Here is a 19,311-nt window from a genome sequence, read left to right on the forward strand (position 1 = left end):
TAATAATGTTTATTTCACTCAAAGTGTGCCCCCACATTCCCCGACATTGAGGTAGTGAAAATAAATATATTTTTAATATTTGACGTTTCGTTACATAGAAATATGTAAATAGTATATCGCCAGAGCTGTCATCCACTACTCACGCAAACAAAACACACGAACGCCCCCCTCCCCCTCCCCACAGGCTGACCCTCGGCGGAAACACCGCGGTCGGCAGCCGCCCCCCACACAACTCGGAGGCGGGCATGATGTGCACAGCGACAGCCTCGGTGGTCCAACTCACTTGCCCAGCTCCTCGTACAGCTGATACTCGTCTGTGAATCGTGTGCACGTTGTAGTAGCCATGTTTCGCGCTGCTTCTTCGCTTTCTCCGTCGTCGTCTTCTCCCCTCTCCGATAAGAAAGATCGGCGGGTCCACCCAGCCGCGTTGTAGCGGTGGAATACGAAGAAAAAGAAATGTCCGTCTGAGGAGCAACAGAGTTGTTTAATGTGCAAACACGACGCGAGCACTGTAGGTGTTTCTCTCTCACTGACAGCTCGCTCTGCTCCACACAGACCTGCCCCCTTATCAAGATGGCCGAGTGAGCGACTTCTGGCATGGAGGAAAATTTCAAAATAAGATCACTTACGATCTAGCTTGTGGCCCGTCGCGTAGAGATAAACACTCCCTTTTTAATTTCTATAGTTTTCCGTATATTTTCATATTTTTACCCATTCAAAATTTTATTACTAGTACTGCTCAAATCACCCCACATATGTAGCGTCTTTGAAAGGCACACTTCCGGTCTTGTGTCGTCTAGCTTCACTATTTCAGGAAACGTCCACAGCAGAAGTTGTGGCTCTCTCGCACCCTCTAGTGTTTATAGCTCGAAGCAACACCAAAAAGTAATTTTTTGGATAGTTTTACATGCAGAAACAATTGGAAATGCATTAAAATATGTACAAACGACGAAAAGGATAAATATAAATGTAACATCACGTTTATCTTTATTGGAGACTTAATTGTTGACAAAGACGTCGATGAGGTAGCGAGATTCATACGGGTGCCACTTTCCTGTTTTAGAGTGTGTGGACTTAAACTTCAATCAATGCCATTGTAAAATCTTGTTTTTATCATCTTCGGCTTTTATCCAAAGTCAAATCATTTATTGTTGCAACATTTCGAACAAGCCATGCACGCTTTTATCTCGTCACGTCTGGACTACTGTAATGCGCTTTACTCGGGAATAAACCATAAATTACTTTCTCGCTTAGTTAGTCCAGAATTCTGCAGCACGGCTTTTAACAGCAACCAAAAAGAGGGAGCATATCACCCCAATTTTAGCCTCCCTGCACTGGTTGCCTGTTCGTTTTAGAATTGATTTGAAGATTTGTTTTTAAGGCTTTGAATGGGCTGGCCCCTCAGTACATCTCGGACCTCATCCAAATTTACACTCCAGCGCCACATTGAGGTCCGAAGGCCAGCTCCAACTGGTGGTGCCTAAAACCAGACTTAAGACCAGAGGAGACCGGGCCTTTTCTGTAGTCGGCCCAAAGCTGTGGAACACTCTCCCCCCTCATGTAAAAACGGCCCCCACAATTGAAAGCTTTAAGTCTCATCTTAAAACCCACTTTTATTCTCTGGCTTTTAACTCGGCGTGAGTCGTGTGGTCCTCTGTGTCTTATTATTTTTTACGTTTTTATTGGTTCTATTTAATTTTTAAATTAAATTTACTTATTTTTTTACCTACTTCTTGGACTTTGGGCTTTTGTTTCCATTTCTTGTTTTAAATATTTTTGTCACGTGGTGGCTTACAGCTTGGATTCCAAAATGCAGAGAACACACTAATGGCAATTTAATAAATTTTATTATTACTCTTAGTCGTGGTAGAGCTACACAGTTCCAAAAGCATGACTCGGGCACAGCCGCGGGGAAAACACACACACACAAAAGGACTAAGGAAGCTGCACAATAAGGTAGGCAGAAAACTAAAGGTAGCAAAAGGCGGAACTAATGGCGCTGCACAGACCAGGCAGGAAAAATGCACAACGGAAAAAATACTATAACAAAAATGTACAAAACAGAAGTAGCAAAAACTGAAGCAAGAGCCAGGTACAAAAACATGGGCTAGGTAAGCAGAGCAAAAAACAAGGTATAACCAAAATAGGACTCGAGACTAGAAGTGTTAACAGTAAAGCAGACAAAAGAGACTAAGCAAGGAAGTCTAGAACTGGAAATACTCACAAGAGCTAAACTTGGCCAGGTATGCAAGGTAACAGAGCGAGAGCATGGCAACTGAACGTCAGAAGACAATCTGGCAAATACTAAGCAAACAATGTGAGAGTTAAATAGTCCAGCGATGACTGAACACAGGTGTGGCAGGAAACTCCTCCCCTAGGCAGGTAGGTGTGCTGCAAAGACAAACCACAAGGTGGCGACAGAGCAGCAGCTCAAACTATGACAATTTTACTGTTGTACTTCTTTGTTTTTATTTGATCTTTTAGTTTTTATTGTCGTAATTTTTACTTATTTACATTTACATTCCTTTATTTACTTATTATTGATGGTTTTGCTAGTCTGTGCAGCACTTTGGAAACAGTGTTTATAAAATGTGCTATATAAATTAAGTGGATTGGATTGGAAACCGCTAACAGGGGCGTACGCTAACCAAGGTTCCACTGCATGTGAAAACCTTTGCAGGGATGCTATATGCTAGAAATGAAAACAAAAAGTCCCTAACAGACTTCACAAAGATGGCCGGCGAAAATGCTATTTTCTTGCCTAAAATGTGTTACAAGTTAGGTTAGCTTTTTAGCACTGAAAAACACAAGTCAAAATGTGTGTGCGGCAGTTCGAAAGATTGCACAAACATGGCCGACCTACCACACTGCAAACACTAAACAGTTAAATCGAACAAATGTCCAAATAGCGACAAACTGGATATGTGCTGATTGTGCCAACCTGGAAGCCATAATTACATCTTAATTATTTATATATATATTTAATGATCACCAGTAATGTTAAATATGTTGCTCTTCCGAGAACAAGGATTTGAATTAAGCTTCAGAGGTTTATTTACAGATCTACACTGTATACAGATCCATGAATGAATGAGTGAAAATTATAAATAGCAATTATTATCCATCCTTTTTCTTTAGCGCTGCCCTTATTACGGTCAGGGGTGAGCTGGACCCCATCGCAGCTTTTTTGGGCGAGAGGCAGGGTATTACTGAGCCCGTGGGGGCACATGGAGAAGAAAAAATTGATGTTAAAAAAAAATTACTAAAAATTTGTGAGAGCTCGCAAATGCTTGCAAGATAGATAATGCAATACTTTTGAGAGATAAGGCAACACTTTTGCAAGATAGTACAATATTTTGTTAGATAACACAAAACTTTTGCGAGATAACACAATACTTCTGCAAGATAACGCAATAGTTTTGCGAGACAATGAAGTACTTTTGTGAGATAATGCAAAACTTTTGCGAAAGAGTACAATATTTTGCGAGTTAACATAAAACCTTTGCGAGATAATGCAATACTTTTGCGAGAATGCAAACTTTTGCTAAACAACACAAAACCTCTGTGAGATAATGCAAATGTGTGGTGTCAAAAGTTTTGCAAGGTCTTGAAAAAATTCTGCCCCTTTTTACCCATAAATTTTTTTCCCCTCCATGTCTCTTCGGGGGCTCCGTAGGGCAATTTCCAGTCTCCAACTAGCCAAACATGCATGTTTTCGGAGCCACGTCAGCATGGGGAGACCATGCAAAAACTCCACACAGAGATGCTCCAGTGTGGATTCCAACTGGGAGACGAAACCAGGCGCCACCGTGCTGCGTTCAGGACATCAAGTAGAAATAAAATAAATCAAGACGTGTACTGTAGGAGTCACTGCAGCAGGCGCACAGAGTTGACGTGCAGATGGTAGAGGAAGTCGGCGTAGGATGCGCCCCCGTTGGGGCTCTTGTCCTCCACTAGGTGGCACTGCAGGAGCTCCTCGCAGGCGTCTCCCTGCTTCACCAGCAGCAGCTGAGACAGGAGATTTTTCATCGTAATTGTAATGCAAATATCAAACGGAGCGCCGAGGTTCCTTGACTTACCTCGCGGGCGCACGGGGCGTCAGAGTCCAGCGTGTGGATGAGGGCTCGAACATTGAGAGAAAAAGGGTTGTCCAGGACGGGCAGCTTGGTCTGGAGAACACAGCACCACATTGAGCACTTTTGCTGTAAGCCGACATTTTCTTCTTTCTACGTGACCTCTCCAGAGTGCAGCGACGAAAAGCAGCTGGTGTTGAAGAGCTCCGCCAGGGTGCCCGCCGGGACCCGGGCGCCGACCCAGAGCAGGAGGGTGTGGGGCGCATGCACCAAATACACGCCGCCAGGGTGCAGGCTGACGCCAGAGCAGCGCAGCGCCTCCTCCTGGTTCAAAGGCTCGCGGTTGGCGGGTGACGGCGGCTGCAGGCGACAAAGCGGTATGTTACACTGAAAGAGGGCGGGGCCTACCTTTTTACTCTTTCAGTTAGCCCTCATCATTAAAGTTACATGTTCAAAGTGTGTTGTGCCGTTTAAACAGTGGTTCACTTCTGCTTACACTTGTAAGCATGAAGGATGTTCAACTGATGACGAACATTCAAATGATGTCGCCCACTCGTGACCACAGATAAAACCTTAATAAGGCATTTTATTTTTCGGGTAGACCTATGACTGATCACCAAATATGTATCCAGCCTACTGACTGGACCGGGTTTTATCATGTTTTGTTGTTTGTTTTTATACTTAGGACCATTGAGGTGTGTGTGTGTGTGTGTGTGTGTGTGTGTGTGTCGGGACACACCAGAGGCAGAAGCAGCGGGTAGAAGTGCGTGGCGCTGGCCGAGGTGTCCAATCGCAGGACCTCACAGCGCTGCTGCAGCCGCTGATGGACGGAGGAGGTGCGCAGGCCCGGCAGCAGCACTTCGCTCTTCCTCAGACTGTTGATGTAAACAGGAAGCGCTCGCAGGCCCTGGGGGAGGACAAGCTGCGGGACACGTGCAAAGCTTTCTACTTGCGTTTCTTCTTTATTCTTTGTTTTTTATTTTTAAAGGGCGAACGAGCTCACCTGACCAGCGGACACCGAGGCGGAGCAGGCATGTTTACGGTAGGACGCCAGCGCTTCCGTTAGGTCTGTCTGCAGCTCCTCGCGCAGCTCCTGTAGAGGGCGCTCCAGCACGGCACAGTACACTGGAAGCACAAGAGGAAAAAAGCTCTTCGTTGGTGCATGACCTTTTATTATTTGAAGAGGCTGAAAATATTACAAACACCTATAAACAGCTTGAAAACAATAACGTAATCCCTCACCATAATGCAGTTTTTGAAGTATGTAGTCACTAGGCATCAGTAATGTTATGAGACATGACGCTGGATTACATTACCTTGCACACTGCATGGGGAAAAGCTCCTGAGCCGGCAGAGCCCAGCCGACATGCCATGGCTGAGAGGGAGTGGAAAAAAGGTTCCCCTCTCATTCTGTGTGGAAGTGGTAAGTTTTTGTCTTCTTTCTCCTTCTTCCCCACTCAGTTTGAAAAACTTTAAGTTTAGAACCAAATTAGCCTCTGAAATGCGCAATGTGACATAAACAATGAATAATAGGAGTGTAAGGGGGACTATGGGGTGTCACTTCATGTCTAGAGGGCTCTGATAATGTTAAAACCTGTATTTAGAAAGTCCTAAACAGGTTTTCTATGCTCTAACTACGAAAAGATTCAATTTATTAAAATTGAATCCTCTATAGCGGAAATTCATTCAACGCGGTCTGGTCTAAACGAGGGCTTATTGCACTGTTGCAGACGACAACACGGCATCCCACCACACATTTTCCCATGAAAGCACATTAAAGAGTGCAGTTGCTCTACCTTGTGGGGAAGTTGGTGAATTACAGTTTCATCCACCCTCAAAAAAAGGGTTAGAAATGTGTTCAAAGTCTCCTATGGTCGCAGAGTGCGTTTGTCTACAGAAGCAAATAACCACTGGTGTCTCTAAACAAACAAAACAAAATGGTAGATGTGGCTAGATGTTGTATTTTTTTAACCACGTTTGGTTGGTTGGTTGGTTTAATTTATTTCGAACACGCATATGTCCGAAAAGGAGTAGGAAGAAGCAGAGCTTATTTAATCCTACCCCCTCTTCGTAGCACATCAATTGCTAATACATGTGTGTACATACAAACACGTGCATACATATATATACACCTACATCTGCACCTACACAAGTACGCACATTTTTACATATACAGTATACAGGTACACAAATGATTAAAAAAAAAAAAAGTTTTTTTTTTTCCCTTTCTCCATTTTTTCCTCCTTCTCCTTTCCTTTCCCTTTCTATTTATCCTGTCCTTCCTCTCCTGTTGATATCCACATCGTCTTTAGTGTTGCGCTGCTAGTGACGCTGGGTTTGTATACAAGAGTTCCTTTTATTATTTATGTCGAGGTTATTGCTGTGGAATGTAGTCCTTCTCTGTCTTGTAGGGTGTTTCCTCATAGTAATATGATCTTTAATATGCATCCAGATCACTGATATCTTGGACAACGAGCACTCTTGCGACTCCTGGACTTCCTTTTAGTTTGATGTAGATTTTCCCGTTAGTGCTCCAAGTGTTTTGAATCTTTCCTTGCTTCCTCAGGTCTCGTGCTTCCTTGGCGATGTTGGAATTGCGTTTTGTGAGATGCTCATTCATGTAGACGTTGGTGCCTCTTAGCTTCTTTCCCTGTTTCAGCAGTGCTGTTTTGAATTCCCTGTTGGTGAACTTAATGATGACAGGTGTGGTGGTGTTTCTGCCGTGGAGTGGGACGCAAGTGTCTGTACTGTTGACATCGACATCCACCTCCTTCGAGTGTAGGAAGTTAGCAATCTGCTGCTTTATTGAAGGGACATCTCTTGACTTGGGTGTGATTTGGAGCCCTGTGAGGACCACATCATTCATTCGTGCAATCTGATCCATCTCGTCAATGAAGTTTTTAATTTGCTCCTTGATATTCTCCTTTGCTTCTTTCTCTTCCTCAAGGGTGGTGCGAAAGTCAGTGTTATCCTTCAATAGTGCCTTGATGTCATCCTGTAGAATGTTGATATCATTGCATAATGCTCTGTTTTCTTCCCTGGGGTCTTTAGCGTCCTTAGGATCAGTACGTGAGGTGGCTTCCATATGGTTTATAGCCTCCTTGAGAGCAGTGCGCAAGGCAGCGTTATCTTCCAATAAAGCCCTGATATCATCCTGCAGAACCCTAACATCCTTGCAAAATGCTGTATTTTCTTTACGGTTTATCGCTTCCTGAAGAGCAGAGCGCAAGGCAGCATTGTCATTCAACAGTACCTTAATGTCGTCCTGCAGAACCTTGATATCTTCCACAGGGTATTTAACCTCCTTAAGAGCAGCACCCAGGTCTGCATTTTCATCTTGCAACTTCTTGACCTCTTTTCTTAGTTTTTTGATATACTTGTTCTGTGCTCTATTTTCTTCCATAATGTTTGTGATTGACTTACTCTGTACTCTATTTTCTGCCATAATGTTTGTGATACCATTCCTTATAATTGCATTTGAAGCTGAATGTTTCGCTGCCATTGAATGCAGTTTCTCAATTGCTTGCATTATTTGTGGTAGAGTGATCTCTCTACCCTCGAGGAACTCCTTGGTAGCCTTCTTAAACTCCAGGTATCCTGGAAAAAGGGCTTCTATTTGTATGTCCGCGTCAGAGCCTGAATCATTTTCCTCTTCGAGTTCAGAGCCAGTATCATTTTCCTTTGTGTTTGACATTGTTGCTAAGCAACCTCTTTGAACTTCAGCAGTTCGCTAACTAGCTAGACTTGCTAGCAGGTATCGATACTTGTATCTGTACCTCTCGACTATCCAAGTTAAAGGAATTCAGATGGGGGATTCAGCCATCAGTGCTGATCCTGTGCTCATGAAGTGTAGTCAGGAAAGCACCAAAATAGTTAAAATTTCCAGTATCATCAACAGAGCTCCTGCCATACACGTCCTTCCCTGTCAAGGAGAAAAAAAAAAAAAAAAAAAAAAACGCCACAATATGGCAGCAGTCAGCATCTACCTCTGCATGCACTTTAAAATGCTGCGAGTGCGAGTGTTCACAACTCATTGGCGCTATTAATGCAGACTGAGCAGTTTGCTCCTCACTGCCATTACAACATTGGTTCTGCTGCTGCAGTGTTGTGCAATCGACTAGTTAATAAAGGACCCTGTGGTCAAAATGAGCCGTTTTCCTTCCCGCTTTCTCATGCACTCCTCATCATTATACTTTTTTTTAATCCGTTTTATAAAGGGCATTTAAATGTAGGAAATAACAGCCTCTCTCCAATTATCACCTGCTTCCAATTAACGCCACCACCCTCTGTGTGGCAAGAACTACGGAATTTACCTGCAGTGTACGTACATGACACACTGTCAATGTGATGTGCATGACTAGTGGGTTCCCCCGCCCCATCCTTACTCTTCTTGCAATAGAAGGTGAGCAGCGTTTGGGCCTGGCAGTGGCGGAAGGCGTCCTGCAGGTGTCGCGAGCATCGCAGCATCAGCGTGTGCACCCTGGAGCGCCGCTCCCCATCCCGGGTGCTGTACGTCAGGACGGCCTGAAGAAGAAGAACAAAATCAGTTCTGTGACTTTGGTCCACTTCCAATTCGTGTGGATTTCGCAACAATTTTTCTAGGGGGGCACGATAATTATCGGGCTGATATGAGGGAATTACGTCATACCGATAAAGACGATAACTGTAAAAAACAAACAAACAAAAAAACACTCCAATGAGGTGAGAGTATACCCATACTGTGCGAGCAAGCAAATCAAGTGCTCCTTTTTTCTTCTGCCTGTGACGTTAACAGCTTGTCGTAACGTCCCCTGAGCTCACTCACTGTTTCGGAGAGTGCTAGTAGTACCAAATGCTCTGCAATGAGGGGGAAAAAAAAACATGGAGCACACAAAAAAAGCTTAACAGCCACCTGAAACGCCAGTGTCACGGCGTTTGAAAAGTGCATAAGGTTTGCCAGAGACCTCCATGGTGTCACACCGGCTACACAGAGCGTGTGCCCGAATATAGTGCACCTTGCTGGGCCACAGCAGGTGGCTCCTCCGCTTTATACTCTGGTTGTCCTGATAGTAGTGATGTGGTAGTAGTAATGTCATGATATTTCACCAGGTACAGTTGGTCAAATCCTCATTTCTTGCAGTCCTTCTTACCTCCAGGTGTGCACCAACTACAGTTAAATCTACATTTTAAAAAGTAGATCGGTTATCAGTACCTTATCGGTCTCGAGAAGCACAAAGTTATCGGTGTCGGTGCATCTCCAAATTTTCCCCATAGAAAATAAATTACGACGACGTATTAGGGCCACGATGAAAAAAAAAATCTGAGATTTCGAGAATAAAGTCGTAAATTTACGAGAAAAATAAGTCGTAGATTTCCGAGAATAAAGTCATACATTTATAAGAAAAATCAGTACATTTACAAGAAAAAAAGTTGTAATATTACCCCTTTGACACATAGTACGACTTTATTCTTGTAGTATTCCGAATGTATTCTTTTGCAAAATTACAAGAAAGCCAAGAATAAAGTCGTACACTTAAGAGTATAAAGTCGTAAATGTATGAGAAGAAAAGTTCTAAATTTACAAGGAAAAAAGTCATAATACCCCTCTGACACGGATGACACGTAATATTACAACTTTTTTCCCCTCATAAATTTACAACTTTATTCTTTTGTAAATGTACGAAAAAAACGAGAATAAAGTCGTAAATTTACAAGGAAAAAAAGTCGTAATATTAACCCTCTGACACAAATTACCACTTTTTTCTCGTAAATTTACATCTTCATTTTCGTAATATTACGACTTAATTTTTTGGTAAATTCACGACAAAACTAAGAATAAAGTCATAAATTTACGAGAATAAAATTTCTGAAAAAAAAAAAGTTGTAATATTAACCCTCTGACATGTATGACAATATACAGTATATACACTATATATATATATACACACACATACATACATATATACATACATATGTATACAATATATACATACTGTATATACAATAATATTAACACTTTTTTCTCGTACATTTACAACTTTATGCTCATAAATTTCAGACTTTATTCTCGTAATATTAGGACTTTATTCTTTTGTAAATTTACGAGAAAACCAAGCATAAAGTTGTAAATTTACGAGGAAAAAAGTTGTAATATACCCCTCTGACACGTAATAATAAAAATTTTTTTCTCGTAAATTTACAACTTTATTCTCGTAATATTACGACTTTATTCTTTTGTAAAGTTACGAGAAAACCGAGCATAAAGTCGTAAATTCATGAGAAAAAGGTCATAAATTTACGACGACAGAAGTCGTAATATTACCTCTCTGACACCTAATACTACGACTTATTTGTCATAAATTTACGACTTTATTCTCGTAATATTGCGACTTTATTCACATAAGAGAGGAGAGGGGGCAGCACGGACAGGGACAGGAGCAGGATCAATAGGCTGATCAGGAGAGCGAGCTCTGTCCTGGACGGTCCTCTGGACTCCGTGGAGGAAATGGGGGAGAGAAGGATGTTGGCTAAGCTGACATCCATCATGGACAACACCTCTCACCCGCTACATGACACTGTGGGTTCCCTTAGCAGCTCCTTCAGCAGCAGACTGTTACACCCACGGTGTAAGAAGGAGAGGTTCCGCAGGTCCTTCATACCGACCGCTGTCAGGCTCTACAACACCTGCACCACCTGAACCATGTTGTAGACACTATGCTTTCTTTACTTGCGTATCTTGCTTGCTGCTGTAACAAGTGAATTTCCCTGCTGTGGGATTAATAAAGTACAAATACAATACAATACAATACATAATATTATACTTTTTGAAATTTACGAGAAAACCGAGAATAAAGTCGTACATTTACGAGAATAACGTTGCAAATTCATGAGAAAAAAAAGCTGTAAAACAACCTTTCCCCAAGGCCAAAGGTCACATAAATCCCTCCTTTTCACAGCTGTCTCCGGCAATGCCTGTTATGACGGAGTACTAAAATAATCTGAGATTTCAAGAATAAAGTCATAAATTTACAAGAAAAAACGCGTAATATTACGAGAATAAAGCTGGAAATTTATGAGAAAAAACTGGTAACTAATACTAACTCTCCGTTGTATTAAATAAATAACAATAAAATAAAAAATATTTTTTTAATATATTTTAAAAATAATAAAATAAAAGCTATATCAAGTGTACAAGCAACGTTTTAGAGCAGCGAGGCATATTTTTTCCTGCACCTGTATGGAGACACCTCTCGTCTCATCCAGGGCGCCACCGTGTGCCAGCTGCACAGCCAGCGTTGTCTGCCAGTCGAGGGTTGCCATGGCAACCTGGCTCGGGCTGGGACCGGGGACAAAGAGCCCGTAACAACCGGAGACCCGCAAACCTGGCCAGACAGAAAAAGACGCACAAATTTTCCATTTGCCTGTTTTGCCGGGAAGGAAGACGCTGATCTTTCCTCGCTTTTAACCTTTGCTGACAAACAAGCTCAGCTCAGCCTGGTAGGCAACATCAGCCTGGGCGACACGTCTCAGGGTGCTGCTGAAGCGCTCCCGGGCCAAATGCCCCTGAGGAGTACATAAAACACACAAAACTTTATCATGGTTTTCAAAAACATGTCATTACAAAATACTACTACTAAATCACTATTTCACGCTTGAATACAGCCTGTTATTAGTTAAATTAGCAAACTTTTTTTACCTAAATTTAGCATTTTCAAGCATAAAAATGGCAAAATTAACTAGAATAAAAATATAAGGCATTCAGAAAACGCATTCAAAGACGTCGCGATGATATGTAGTAATGTAGTAATGTTCCATTGATGAAATACAGCTGACTACCACAAGAAGTAAAAAAAAATACAACAACAAGGAACTCTCCAAATGCTAACATGTGTGGGTCTATCTTATTTATGTCTTATTTTCTCTTATTGTGTCTACTATATTGCACAAGAGGAGTGTAACCGTGACTATAGGGTTGTTATTTTATGTCTAGTGGGCTCTAATAATGTTAAAAACCACATTTAGAAGGTCGTCAACAGGTTTCCTATGCTCTAACTACAAAAATATCAATAGGGAATTCACTTCTCACGGTCGGGTCTGGAACCAATTAACCACCATAAACGAGGGCTTATTATACAGCAAAAGACGCTGACACAAATGAATATTACAGCAGTCTTAATTGTGAATGGCGAAAATCGGCAGATAATGGACACAGCACTAAAAAATGCCTATTTTTGACACCCTATAAAATGCCTGTCGCATTTTAAATGTAGTTTCGCACACACAGATGTAGAGTATACGGTTACACAACACGCTGTTGGGGGCATTGACTTGTGAGTCGTAGCTGCGGCACTCTATCCCCCCCGCCGATTGCACCACCAAAGCACTTTCTATTTAAGCTACCATAAAGGCAGGGGTCTGCTCAAGTATGGTTGTGGACCACCATAATGTATCAAAACAAAACAATGACGTCCTGATAATGAATTCAGTTCAAATACTGAGCAAAAGGGGGCAAGAAGTTCCTTGTTACCTGCAGGTGGTTGAAGGTGTACAGCGCGCCGCCGGTCAGATAGGGGACGTGCCCCGGCCAAGCCCCGCCCACGTCTTGCTGGGAGAGGACAAACAGGTGAACGCTGCAGCCCTGACTGACACACACCTTGGCCAACGTGACGGCGTCCTCCGGCGGCTGGAAGATGGACTGTGGGAATTTAAACACTTTTAAAAGTGATTTCAGGGAACACGGCGTTTCGTGTGTCCGTAGCTTTCATGCTAATGAGTGCGTCTCTCTAAGGAGTACCCACACTTGATACACTGTATGTAATAGACGCCATATATCTCATACAACAACGTGACAATAAGGGGTGGGACAGCAGGGTAAAAAGTGTGGGCATGCATGTAAATCTACTATCCTATACACCTTCAAATAGGAGGGAATCATTGAATTTTAATACCGTAAATCACGGTGTATAAACCGCACCCGTGTATTAACCACACCCCCATTTTCAGGCTCACGGCGGGGAAAAAAAATGTTTAGTTCATAAATGCTTGCCAACTCTTTCATCTCAAATCAACATGCGTAAAGGTACTCAGCAATTTCAAAAAGAAGAAGAAAGGAGAAATCTGCCGTCCATCAATTCATCTGCAATGGAATTCATGTAAGAAAAGTTTGCCGTCAACTTGCCGATGATGTTCGCTCTCCAACGCCGGATGACTGACTCGTCCACACCGTGCTGCCATCCTGCTGCCCGGTTCCCAAACTCTTCTGCATACCGGCAGACGGAGAGTTTAAACGCTGCTGTGAAAGATCGTCGTGGCGTTTTGAGAGGGTACAGGCCCGGTCACACCGCCCCAACTTTGCTGTAGCGTCCCTTGAACGGTAGGAAGAGGGGGCCGAATTTCGACATCGCTCGTCACCGCGCATAAAATGAGAAAAAAAAAAAAAATAGAAAACACAAGCGGTGCACCGCTGCAGCCGGCGTTGCTTTAGCCTTGATTTAACGGTAGCGAATGTTGGTTTAGCGGTGACGCGAGCGGTGATAGAGCGGCGTTCTGCGCATGCGGATCAGTTATCCATGTATTGTACAGAACACATAATGCTGCATTGCTTCAGTGTGAACTTGAAGAAACTCCAACGTTGTATCGTATTTTACATCATCTGCAATGTTTTAATGGAAGCTTAGGTTAGCTTCAGTGTATATAGAGATCCTTTCACTGTGTGGAAATAAAGTCAGCCGTCAGATAAGTTAGAAAGAAATTGTATACACAAGCATTTTCAGCAACTGTACAGCAGAGGGCGCTAAAGTCAAAGCAACTGTCTGACCCACAGACGGCTATTCTAAAATGGGCTTCTGGTCAATTTCTCCCCGTACAGTCTGGTCACAGACCTGTCATCGTGTATAAACCGCACCCCAATTTTTTGCTTGCCGGTGGGAAAAAAGTGTGGTTTATACACGGTGCTTTACGGTACATATTTAAAAATAAAAAAAAAAACATTCCTGGCCAGGTTGCATAATTTAGTACAGCCATGCATCGCTACATCGTGGTTCCAACATCGCTCCCTCACTCCATTGCTGCTTTTCAAACATTAATTTATTAATGATAGCTGTTTCGTGGTTGACTCGGCCTACTTTAGCCAAAAAATATGCACATTTTAGCAAATTGTATGTATGTTTTTGCCCAAACTTAGCATTTTCAAGCATAAAAATGTCAAAATGAACTAAAATACAAATACAGTCTAAGCCATTAAGACTGTCATTCAACTTGTGAATGTAGAATTCTACATTGGTCACTAGGTGTCAGTAATTGTTTGGTGAGACAAGCACCAGACGGAGCAACAGCTTTTTTATTGCAGGTTTAAATGATCTCACAATAATAATAATAGTAGTAGTAATAACAGTGGACATAATAGTAATAATCATAATAATATAATAATAGTAGTAATAACAGTGGAAATAATAATAGTAATAGTAATAATAATAATAATAATAATAATAATAATAGTAATATAATATAATAGTAATAAAATAATAAGAGTAATAAAAATAATATAATAGTAGGAATAACAGTAATAATAACAGCAATAATAATAATGGTTACTGTTACAGCCATAGCACACAATAAGCTAAAACATGACTCTGAACCCCCAACGTCACTTCCTGTCCGCCACCGATTCTGCTCCCTTACAAGGTCAACTGCCTTAAATGGCTTATTTTCTCTGGTCATATCTACTACATTGGGTAATAGGAGTGTAAAGGTGACTACAGGGGTGTTATTTCATGTCTAGAGAGCTCTAATAATGTAAAAAAAAAACCATATTTCGAAGGCCGTAAACAGGTTTTCTATGCTCAAACCACAAAGATATTCTAGTTAGAAATAAGGAATTCTACTTTGCGGAAATTCACTTCTCACAGTCGGGTCTGGAACCAATTAACTGTGATAAAAGAGGGACGACTGTATATGTAATTGATGGTTAATTATCCCCATTGTCAATCAAAGCCCACATTTGTGGGTTTTCTCACATTTGGTTCTCATAAACAGGCTCTAGGATCACATATTCCTGTTGGAACATCCTGAAAAAGCCACTTTTGCACCAGACAGAGCATTTAATAACTGTGAACTTAGTTGCATTACCTTAGTCCTGCTGGCGCCAAAGAAGCCTGAGGAGGTCTGAGCACGTCCCGTCTCTATTAGCGGGGCAGCGTGGAAGACGAGCAGCTTGCCAGGACACATGAGGGTCTGGAGAGACAAAAACGCCCTTCCATAAAAACCCCGTCACTCGGATTGGAATGTGTCGGTAAAATAAACGCACCTGCAGCACTGCAAGTCCTGCTTTGACTGGCAGGTCCACGGGGACGCCTGCCGAGTCGTCCCCCTCTGGACCAAACTGCGGAATGAGCTGCAAGACGCTATATATAGGATGTGAAAATGTTGCTGATGATGCGGCATGACAGGATGTCCTTACCTGACGATGGCGTCAACGCAGTCCTTCAAGGGGACCAGCAGCCCCTCCCTGGCAGGGAGCTGCATCTCCTCTTCCGTCTCAGTGAGGACCAACATGTGCGGGCGGGACAGGGCGGGGCTGAGGTCATACAGCTGGACCCTGCTGTCGTACGTCAGCAGACCCACGCGGACGTCCGACCAGGAGGCCCCGCCCTCCTCTCTGCACAGAGACGACTCGCTTTAAAATTGTGTGTGTTTTCAGACAAGGCAGCGTGTTTTACCTGAGCAGAGAGGTGAGCAGAGCTTGTATTTGCTTCGTCACAAACTCCAAATGGCCGCCTCTCAGAGCTGTAGCCGACACGTCCATGGCCAGGAGCAGTGCGGCCGCTTCACCCTACAAACACACACACACACAAAAACTGCCAAAGGAATTGAATTGAAATGCAGACTAAAGAGAGCGAAATTGAACCTGGGGGGCACGAAGGACCTCGTAGGATCCCATGTGGAGTTCGGGCCTCTGCTGTCGATCAAGCCGAGCCCCGTCCACGCCTTCTGTGGGCTGGTAGTGTTGCCAAGGTACTGCAGGCGCACAGGATTGATCCGTCAAGAACCATCATTTATCACAGCCAACCAGCAAAGAATCACACTGAAGGCGTCCTTCGCTATATCGCCTGGGTTTTTTAAATAATTAATTAATAAATGATGGCTGTTTGTTGGTTGACTATGGCCTATTATTAGTCCAGAAATATTGAAAGACAAGTTATTTGTAGTATTGTGGTCCCATTGTGGTCCCATGTTATGAGACGTTAGATGACGTTACCTTTCACACTGCATGGAGACTGGCTACTGAGCCAGCAGAGCCCAGCCGACATGCCATGGCTGAGACGGACCGTGCCACGGCCGAGACGGACATGCCATGGCTGAGATCAAGTGGAAAAAAAGATTCTCCTCTCATTCCGTGTGGACGTGGTAAGTTTTTGAACATTTTCTCCTTCCCCACTCAATTTCTTCCATTTAGAATGGGCACATTTGAGAAGCTGACTAGTTAGCTGGATAGCATGCTATACTAGCGGCGGCCGCCTGTTATGTCCCTGCAGTGATCACGTAGCCTGCGCAATGTGATGTAAACAAATAAGAATAGAAATGTCTACAGGGCTCTAATAATTTTAAAAACCGTATTTAGAAAGTCCTATACATGTTCTCTATGCTCTAACTACGAAAATATTTCCCTTTATTAATATTGAATCCCACTCCACGGAAATTCACTTATCACGGTAGGTAATTAACCACGATAAATGAGGGACGACTGTACACCCAAAAAGATAATTGAATATAATAATACACGTTTACCTTATTATTATACATAATACATACTGCACATGCTCCACTTAACACCTCTATTCAATTAATTGCAGAGGCTCCTATAATCGCCTGGTGCATGGTCTACAAATAAAAAATATATGGGCATTAACACCTGTGGCTGATTTTTTTTAAGCATTTAAAGCATCCAGCAGCTTTCTCTACCTATGCATGCGCTTTAAAATGTTGCATGAAAGCATCCATGTTACGTGTGCCATACTGTTGTTATCAATTAATTACCATCAGCGCTACTCATGCTGGCTGAGCTGTTTGCTCCTTACTGCTGTTACAACATTGGTTCTGTACAATGTGCTTGTTAATAAATGACTATGTGGTCAAAGAGAGCTATGTTTTCCTTTCCACTTTCTCATTCACTCCAAAACATATTAAATCGAAGTTACCTTCAGTGAGTTTCCCACAAAAGGGGCAGTAGAACCTCTGCCCACAGTCCTGCCAGCACATGGCGGCGCACATGGATGCTCCACACCAACGGCAACCCTTCACGCACACTTCCTCCGTGCATACTGGCAGAGGCTTCTGAGGGCAAAGGGGGGAGGGAGGGCTTGAATCAATCTCCATGGACAGTAGGGGGGGGGGAAAACAAACCACCTTTAGGTTCTGTCTGGCCAGAGGTGCAATCAGCGCAGCCAGCGGCAGGCGGGCGAGCAGGGCAGTCGGACCGTCGTGGGGAAGGCAGTACGTGGTGGAGCGGATGGCGTTGGGGCTGGCGCTACCTGCAGCACAGACAACTTTTGGTCTCTGTGACAACCCTCTCACGTGTAGACGACTGAATATTTAACATTACCCCTGTCCTCCACCATGCAGGAAGTGGTCGGGAGAGGAGGGAGAGGACAAAAAGGCTCCGAGACAAAAACCTTCCCTTCCCACTCCGCCCTGTCGTCTGCCATCACTTTCACCTGGAAAAGGAGTCGCGTGTCGTGAGCGCATGTGAGGAAACACAGGAACAGGAACCACTTACGGCACTGGGAAGCAGCTCTGGGTCCAGTCCGTAACGGGACTCTGAGTTTGGGGACTGCGGGACAAGAAAGAAACGCGACACATTAGTAAGATCTGCGCAGTGGAACCACCATTTGACATCCTTGACTGCCATTCAGGTGTAAAAATAAGCCAACCACTGCACAACAAAGCTAACTAGTGGCAAAATGGTGCGACGGGTTTATTGTTATTCGTGTTCATATTAGGGCTCTGCTCAACAACAGTGATCACTTGTGAACATTGTGATATTTGTATAATATTAAAGCTATGGGTATCATTCTATTTTTTTATCATTTAAACCACATGTGTCAAACTGGTGCCCTGGAGGGCCGAGACGCTGCAGGTTTTCTCTCCAACCAGTTTCTTCAGCAGGTGATTTAATTGATGAGCTCCTTCCCTCAAACTGAAGGTGTTGATCATTAAAATCACCTGCTTTAGTGACTGGCTGCAAAGAAAACCTGCAATGTCTCGGCCCTCCATGGCACGAGTTTGACACCCCTGATTTAAACCATCAATTAACTAAATAAATGAATTACAAAGAGAACTTGTTTGCCAACCTGCTCCACTGTGTTCCTCTCATGTGCATCGGGGACAAATTCGGGTATGGCTCCTAAAATGTGACAAAACATACATTACACTGCGTTGTTCAGGTGTACCTATTAAATTGCCCCACATAAAAACGACATACCAGTGGTATAAGGTGGTGAATGAGGACCATTTACGCAGGGGGGTGTGAGGATGGAGCCGCATGCTCCCGGGTGACAGCTGTATGGGGCCCAAGGGGATGTTTGCCCAGGCGGAGGAAATGGCGGAGCCTGGTCAGAGGCCGAGCCCAGGTTGAGATGCTGGAAGCCGGTAAGAGGACTAGTGCAGAGAGGCCGCGGGTGCTTGGAAGCGGTGTGGCAGCTACTGGCACCCGCCCACATTGCGGAGGGTGTTTGGGCCTGATTGGCTGCGGGGACGTCCATCATCCGTTACTCGGCATCCGATTCGTCAAATTCTAATTGGAGGCGGGGCCAATAAACCGGGCGTAGATGGAGCGTTTTCCTGTGATAAAACACATGTAAATAACAGCACTTGAGCGGCAGCTCACATTCAAACAATAACACGCAAATTAATAGTAACAAAAATAAATTTACATGTATTTACTATTTCGGATAACGATAACTAGATAGCGTACCTTTGCCTGACGGCGGAAGTAGCAGTCATTGCGTGCGGGGCTTCATCTCACTGCCCCGTAGACAGAACAACACCTGCAGAGGTTCAAGTCAGTCTGCTTTCCGGAACCTTTACGTTCCAATTAAATGATGACACAAACACATCACCTTTTATCGACAATGAACTGGCAGGAAAGGAACCAAGCTTGCTAGCATGTCAGACGTTAGCCCATCATCATGCTTCCTTACGGCAGGAAAACGCATTTCCGGGATTCATTTCAAAACAAAAGGCGAAATGTCACGTTAAAGAC

General features: G+C 43.4%; 2 protein-coding genes across 19 annotated transcripts in view; both read right to left on the reverse strand.

Annotated features, from left to right (window-relative positions):
- Positions 1-557, reverse strand: part of LOC129179575 (calcium/calmodulin-dependent protein kinase type II subunit beta) — a 73,723-nt gene extending 73,166 nt beyond the window's left edge. For all 18 annotated transcript variants that reach the window (XM_054772975.1, XM_054772979.1, XM_054772978.1 and 15 more), the window contains exon 1: positions 284-557. In XM_054772975.1, the coding sequence (XP_054628950.1) occupies positions 284-345 (62 nt within the window). In that variant the 5' untranslated portion in view covers positions 346-557. The remainder of the gene's footprint in view (positions 1-283) is intronic.
- Positions 558-1,743: 1,186 nt separating this feature from the next.
- On the reverse strand, positions 1,744-19,296 carry si:dkey-13n15.2 (protein transport protein Sec24C). Its single transcript, XM_054772969.1, has 21 exons — positions 19,024-19,296; positions 18,532-18,890; positions 18,401-18,453; positions 17,827-17,880; positions 17,653-17,764; positions 17,457-17,581; positions 17,249-17,384; positions 15,958-16,067; positions 15,770-15,882; positions 15,511-15,708; positions 15,358-15,454; positions 15,180-15,284; positions 12,580-12,747; positions 11,519-11,615; positions 11,286-11,434; positions 8,459-8,597; positions 5,077-5,198; positions 4,813-4,995; positions 4,236-4,433; positions 4,080-4,169; positions 1,744-4,008 (listed from the first exon to the last, which is right to left on the reverse strand). The coding sequence occupies exons 2-21, from the start codon at positions 18,812-18,814 to the stop codon at positions 3,868-3,870; spliced, it is 2,673 nt and encodes an 890-aa protein (XP_054628944.1). The 5' UTR covers positions 18,815-18,890; positions 19,024-19,296; the 3' UTR covers positions 1,744-3,867.
- Between the last annotated feature and the right edge of the window lie 15 nt (positions 19,297-19,311).

Source organism: Dunckerocampus dactyliophorus, chromosome 4, assembly GCF_027744805.1.
Source record: "Dunckerocampus dactyliophorus isolate RoL2022-P2 chromosome 4, RoL_Ddac_1.1, whole genome shotgun sequence".
Taxonomy (NCBI): Eukaryota; Metazoa; Chordata; class Actinopteri; order Syngnathiformes; family Syngnathidae; genus Dunckerocampus; species Dunckerocampus dactyliophorus.

Bases quoted from the DNA above. Each gene is read 5' to 3' on its own strand.
- si:dkey-13n15.2 (XM_054772969.1), bottom strand. From the start codon at position 18,814: ATGATGGACGTCCCCGCAGCCAATCAGGCCCAAACACCCTCCGCAATG. The intron at 12,748-15,179 runs GTAATGCAACTA...AAATTCCCACAG, and splicing joins TTGGCGCCAGCAGGACTAAG to TCCATCTTCCAGCCGCCGGA. The intron at 8,598-11,285 runs GTGCAGGAAAAA...CTTCTTCTTCAG, and splicing joins CGAGAGGTGTCTCCATACAG to GCCGTCCTGACGTACAGCAC.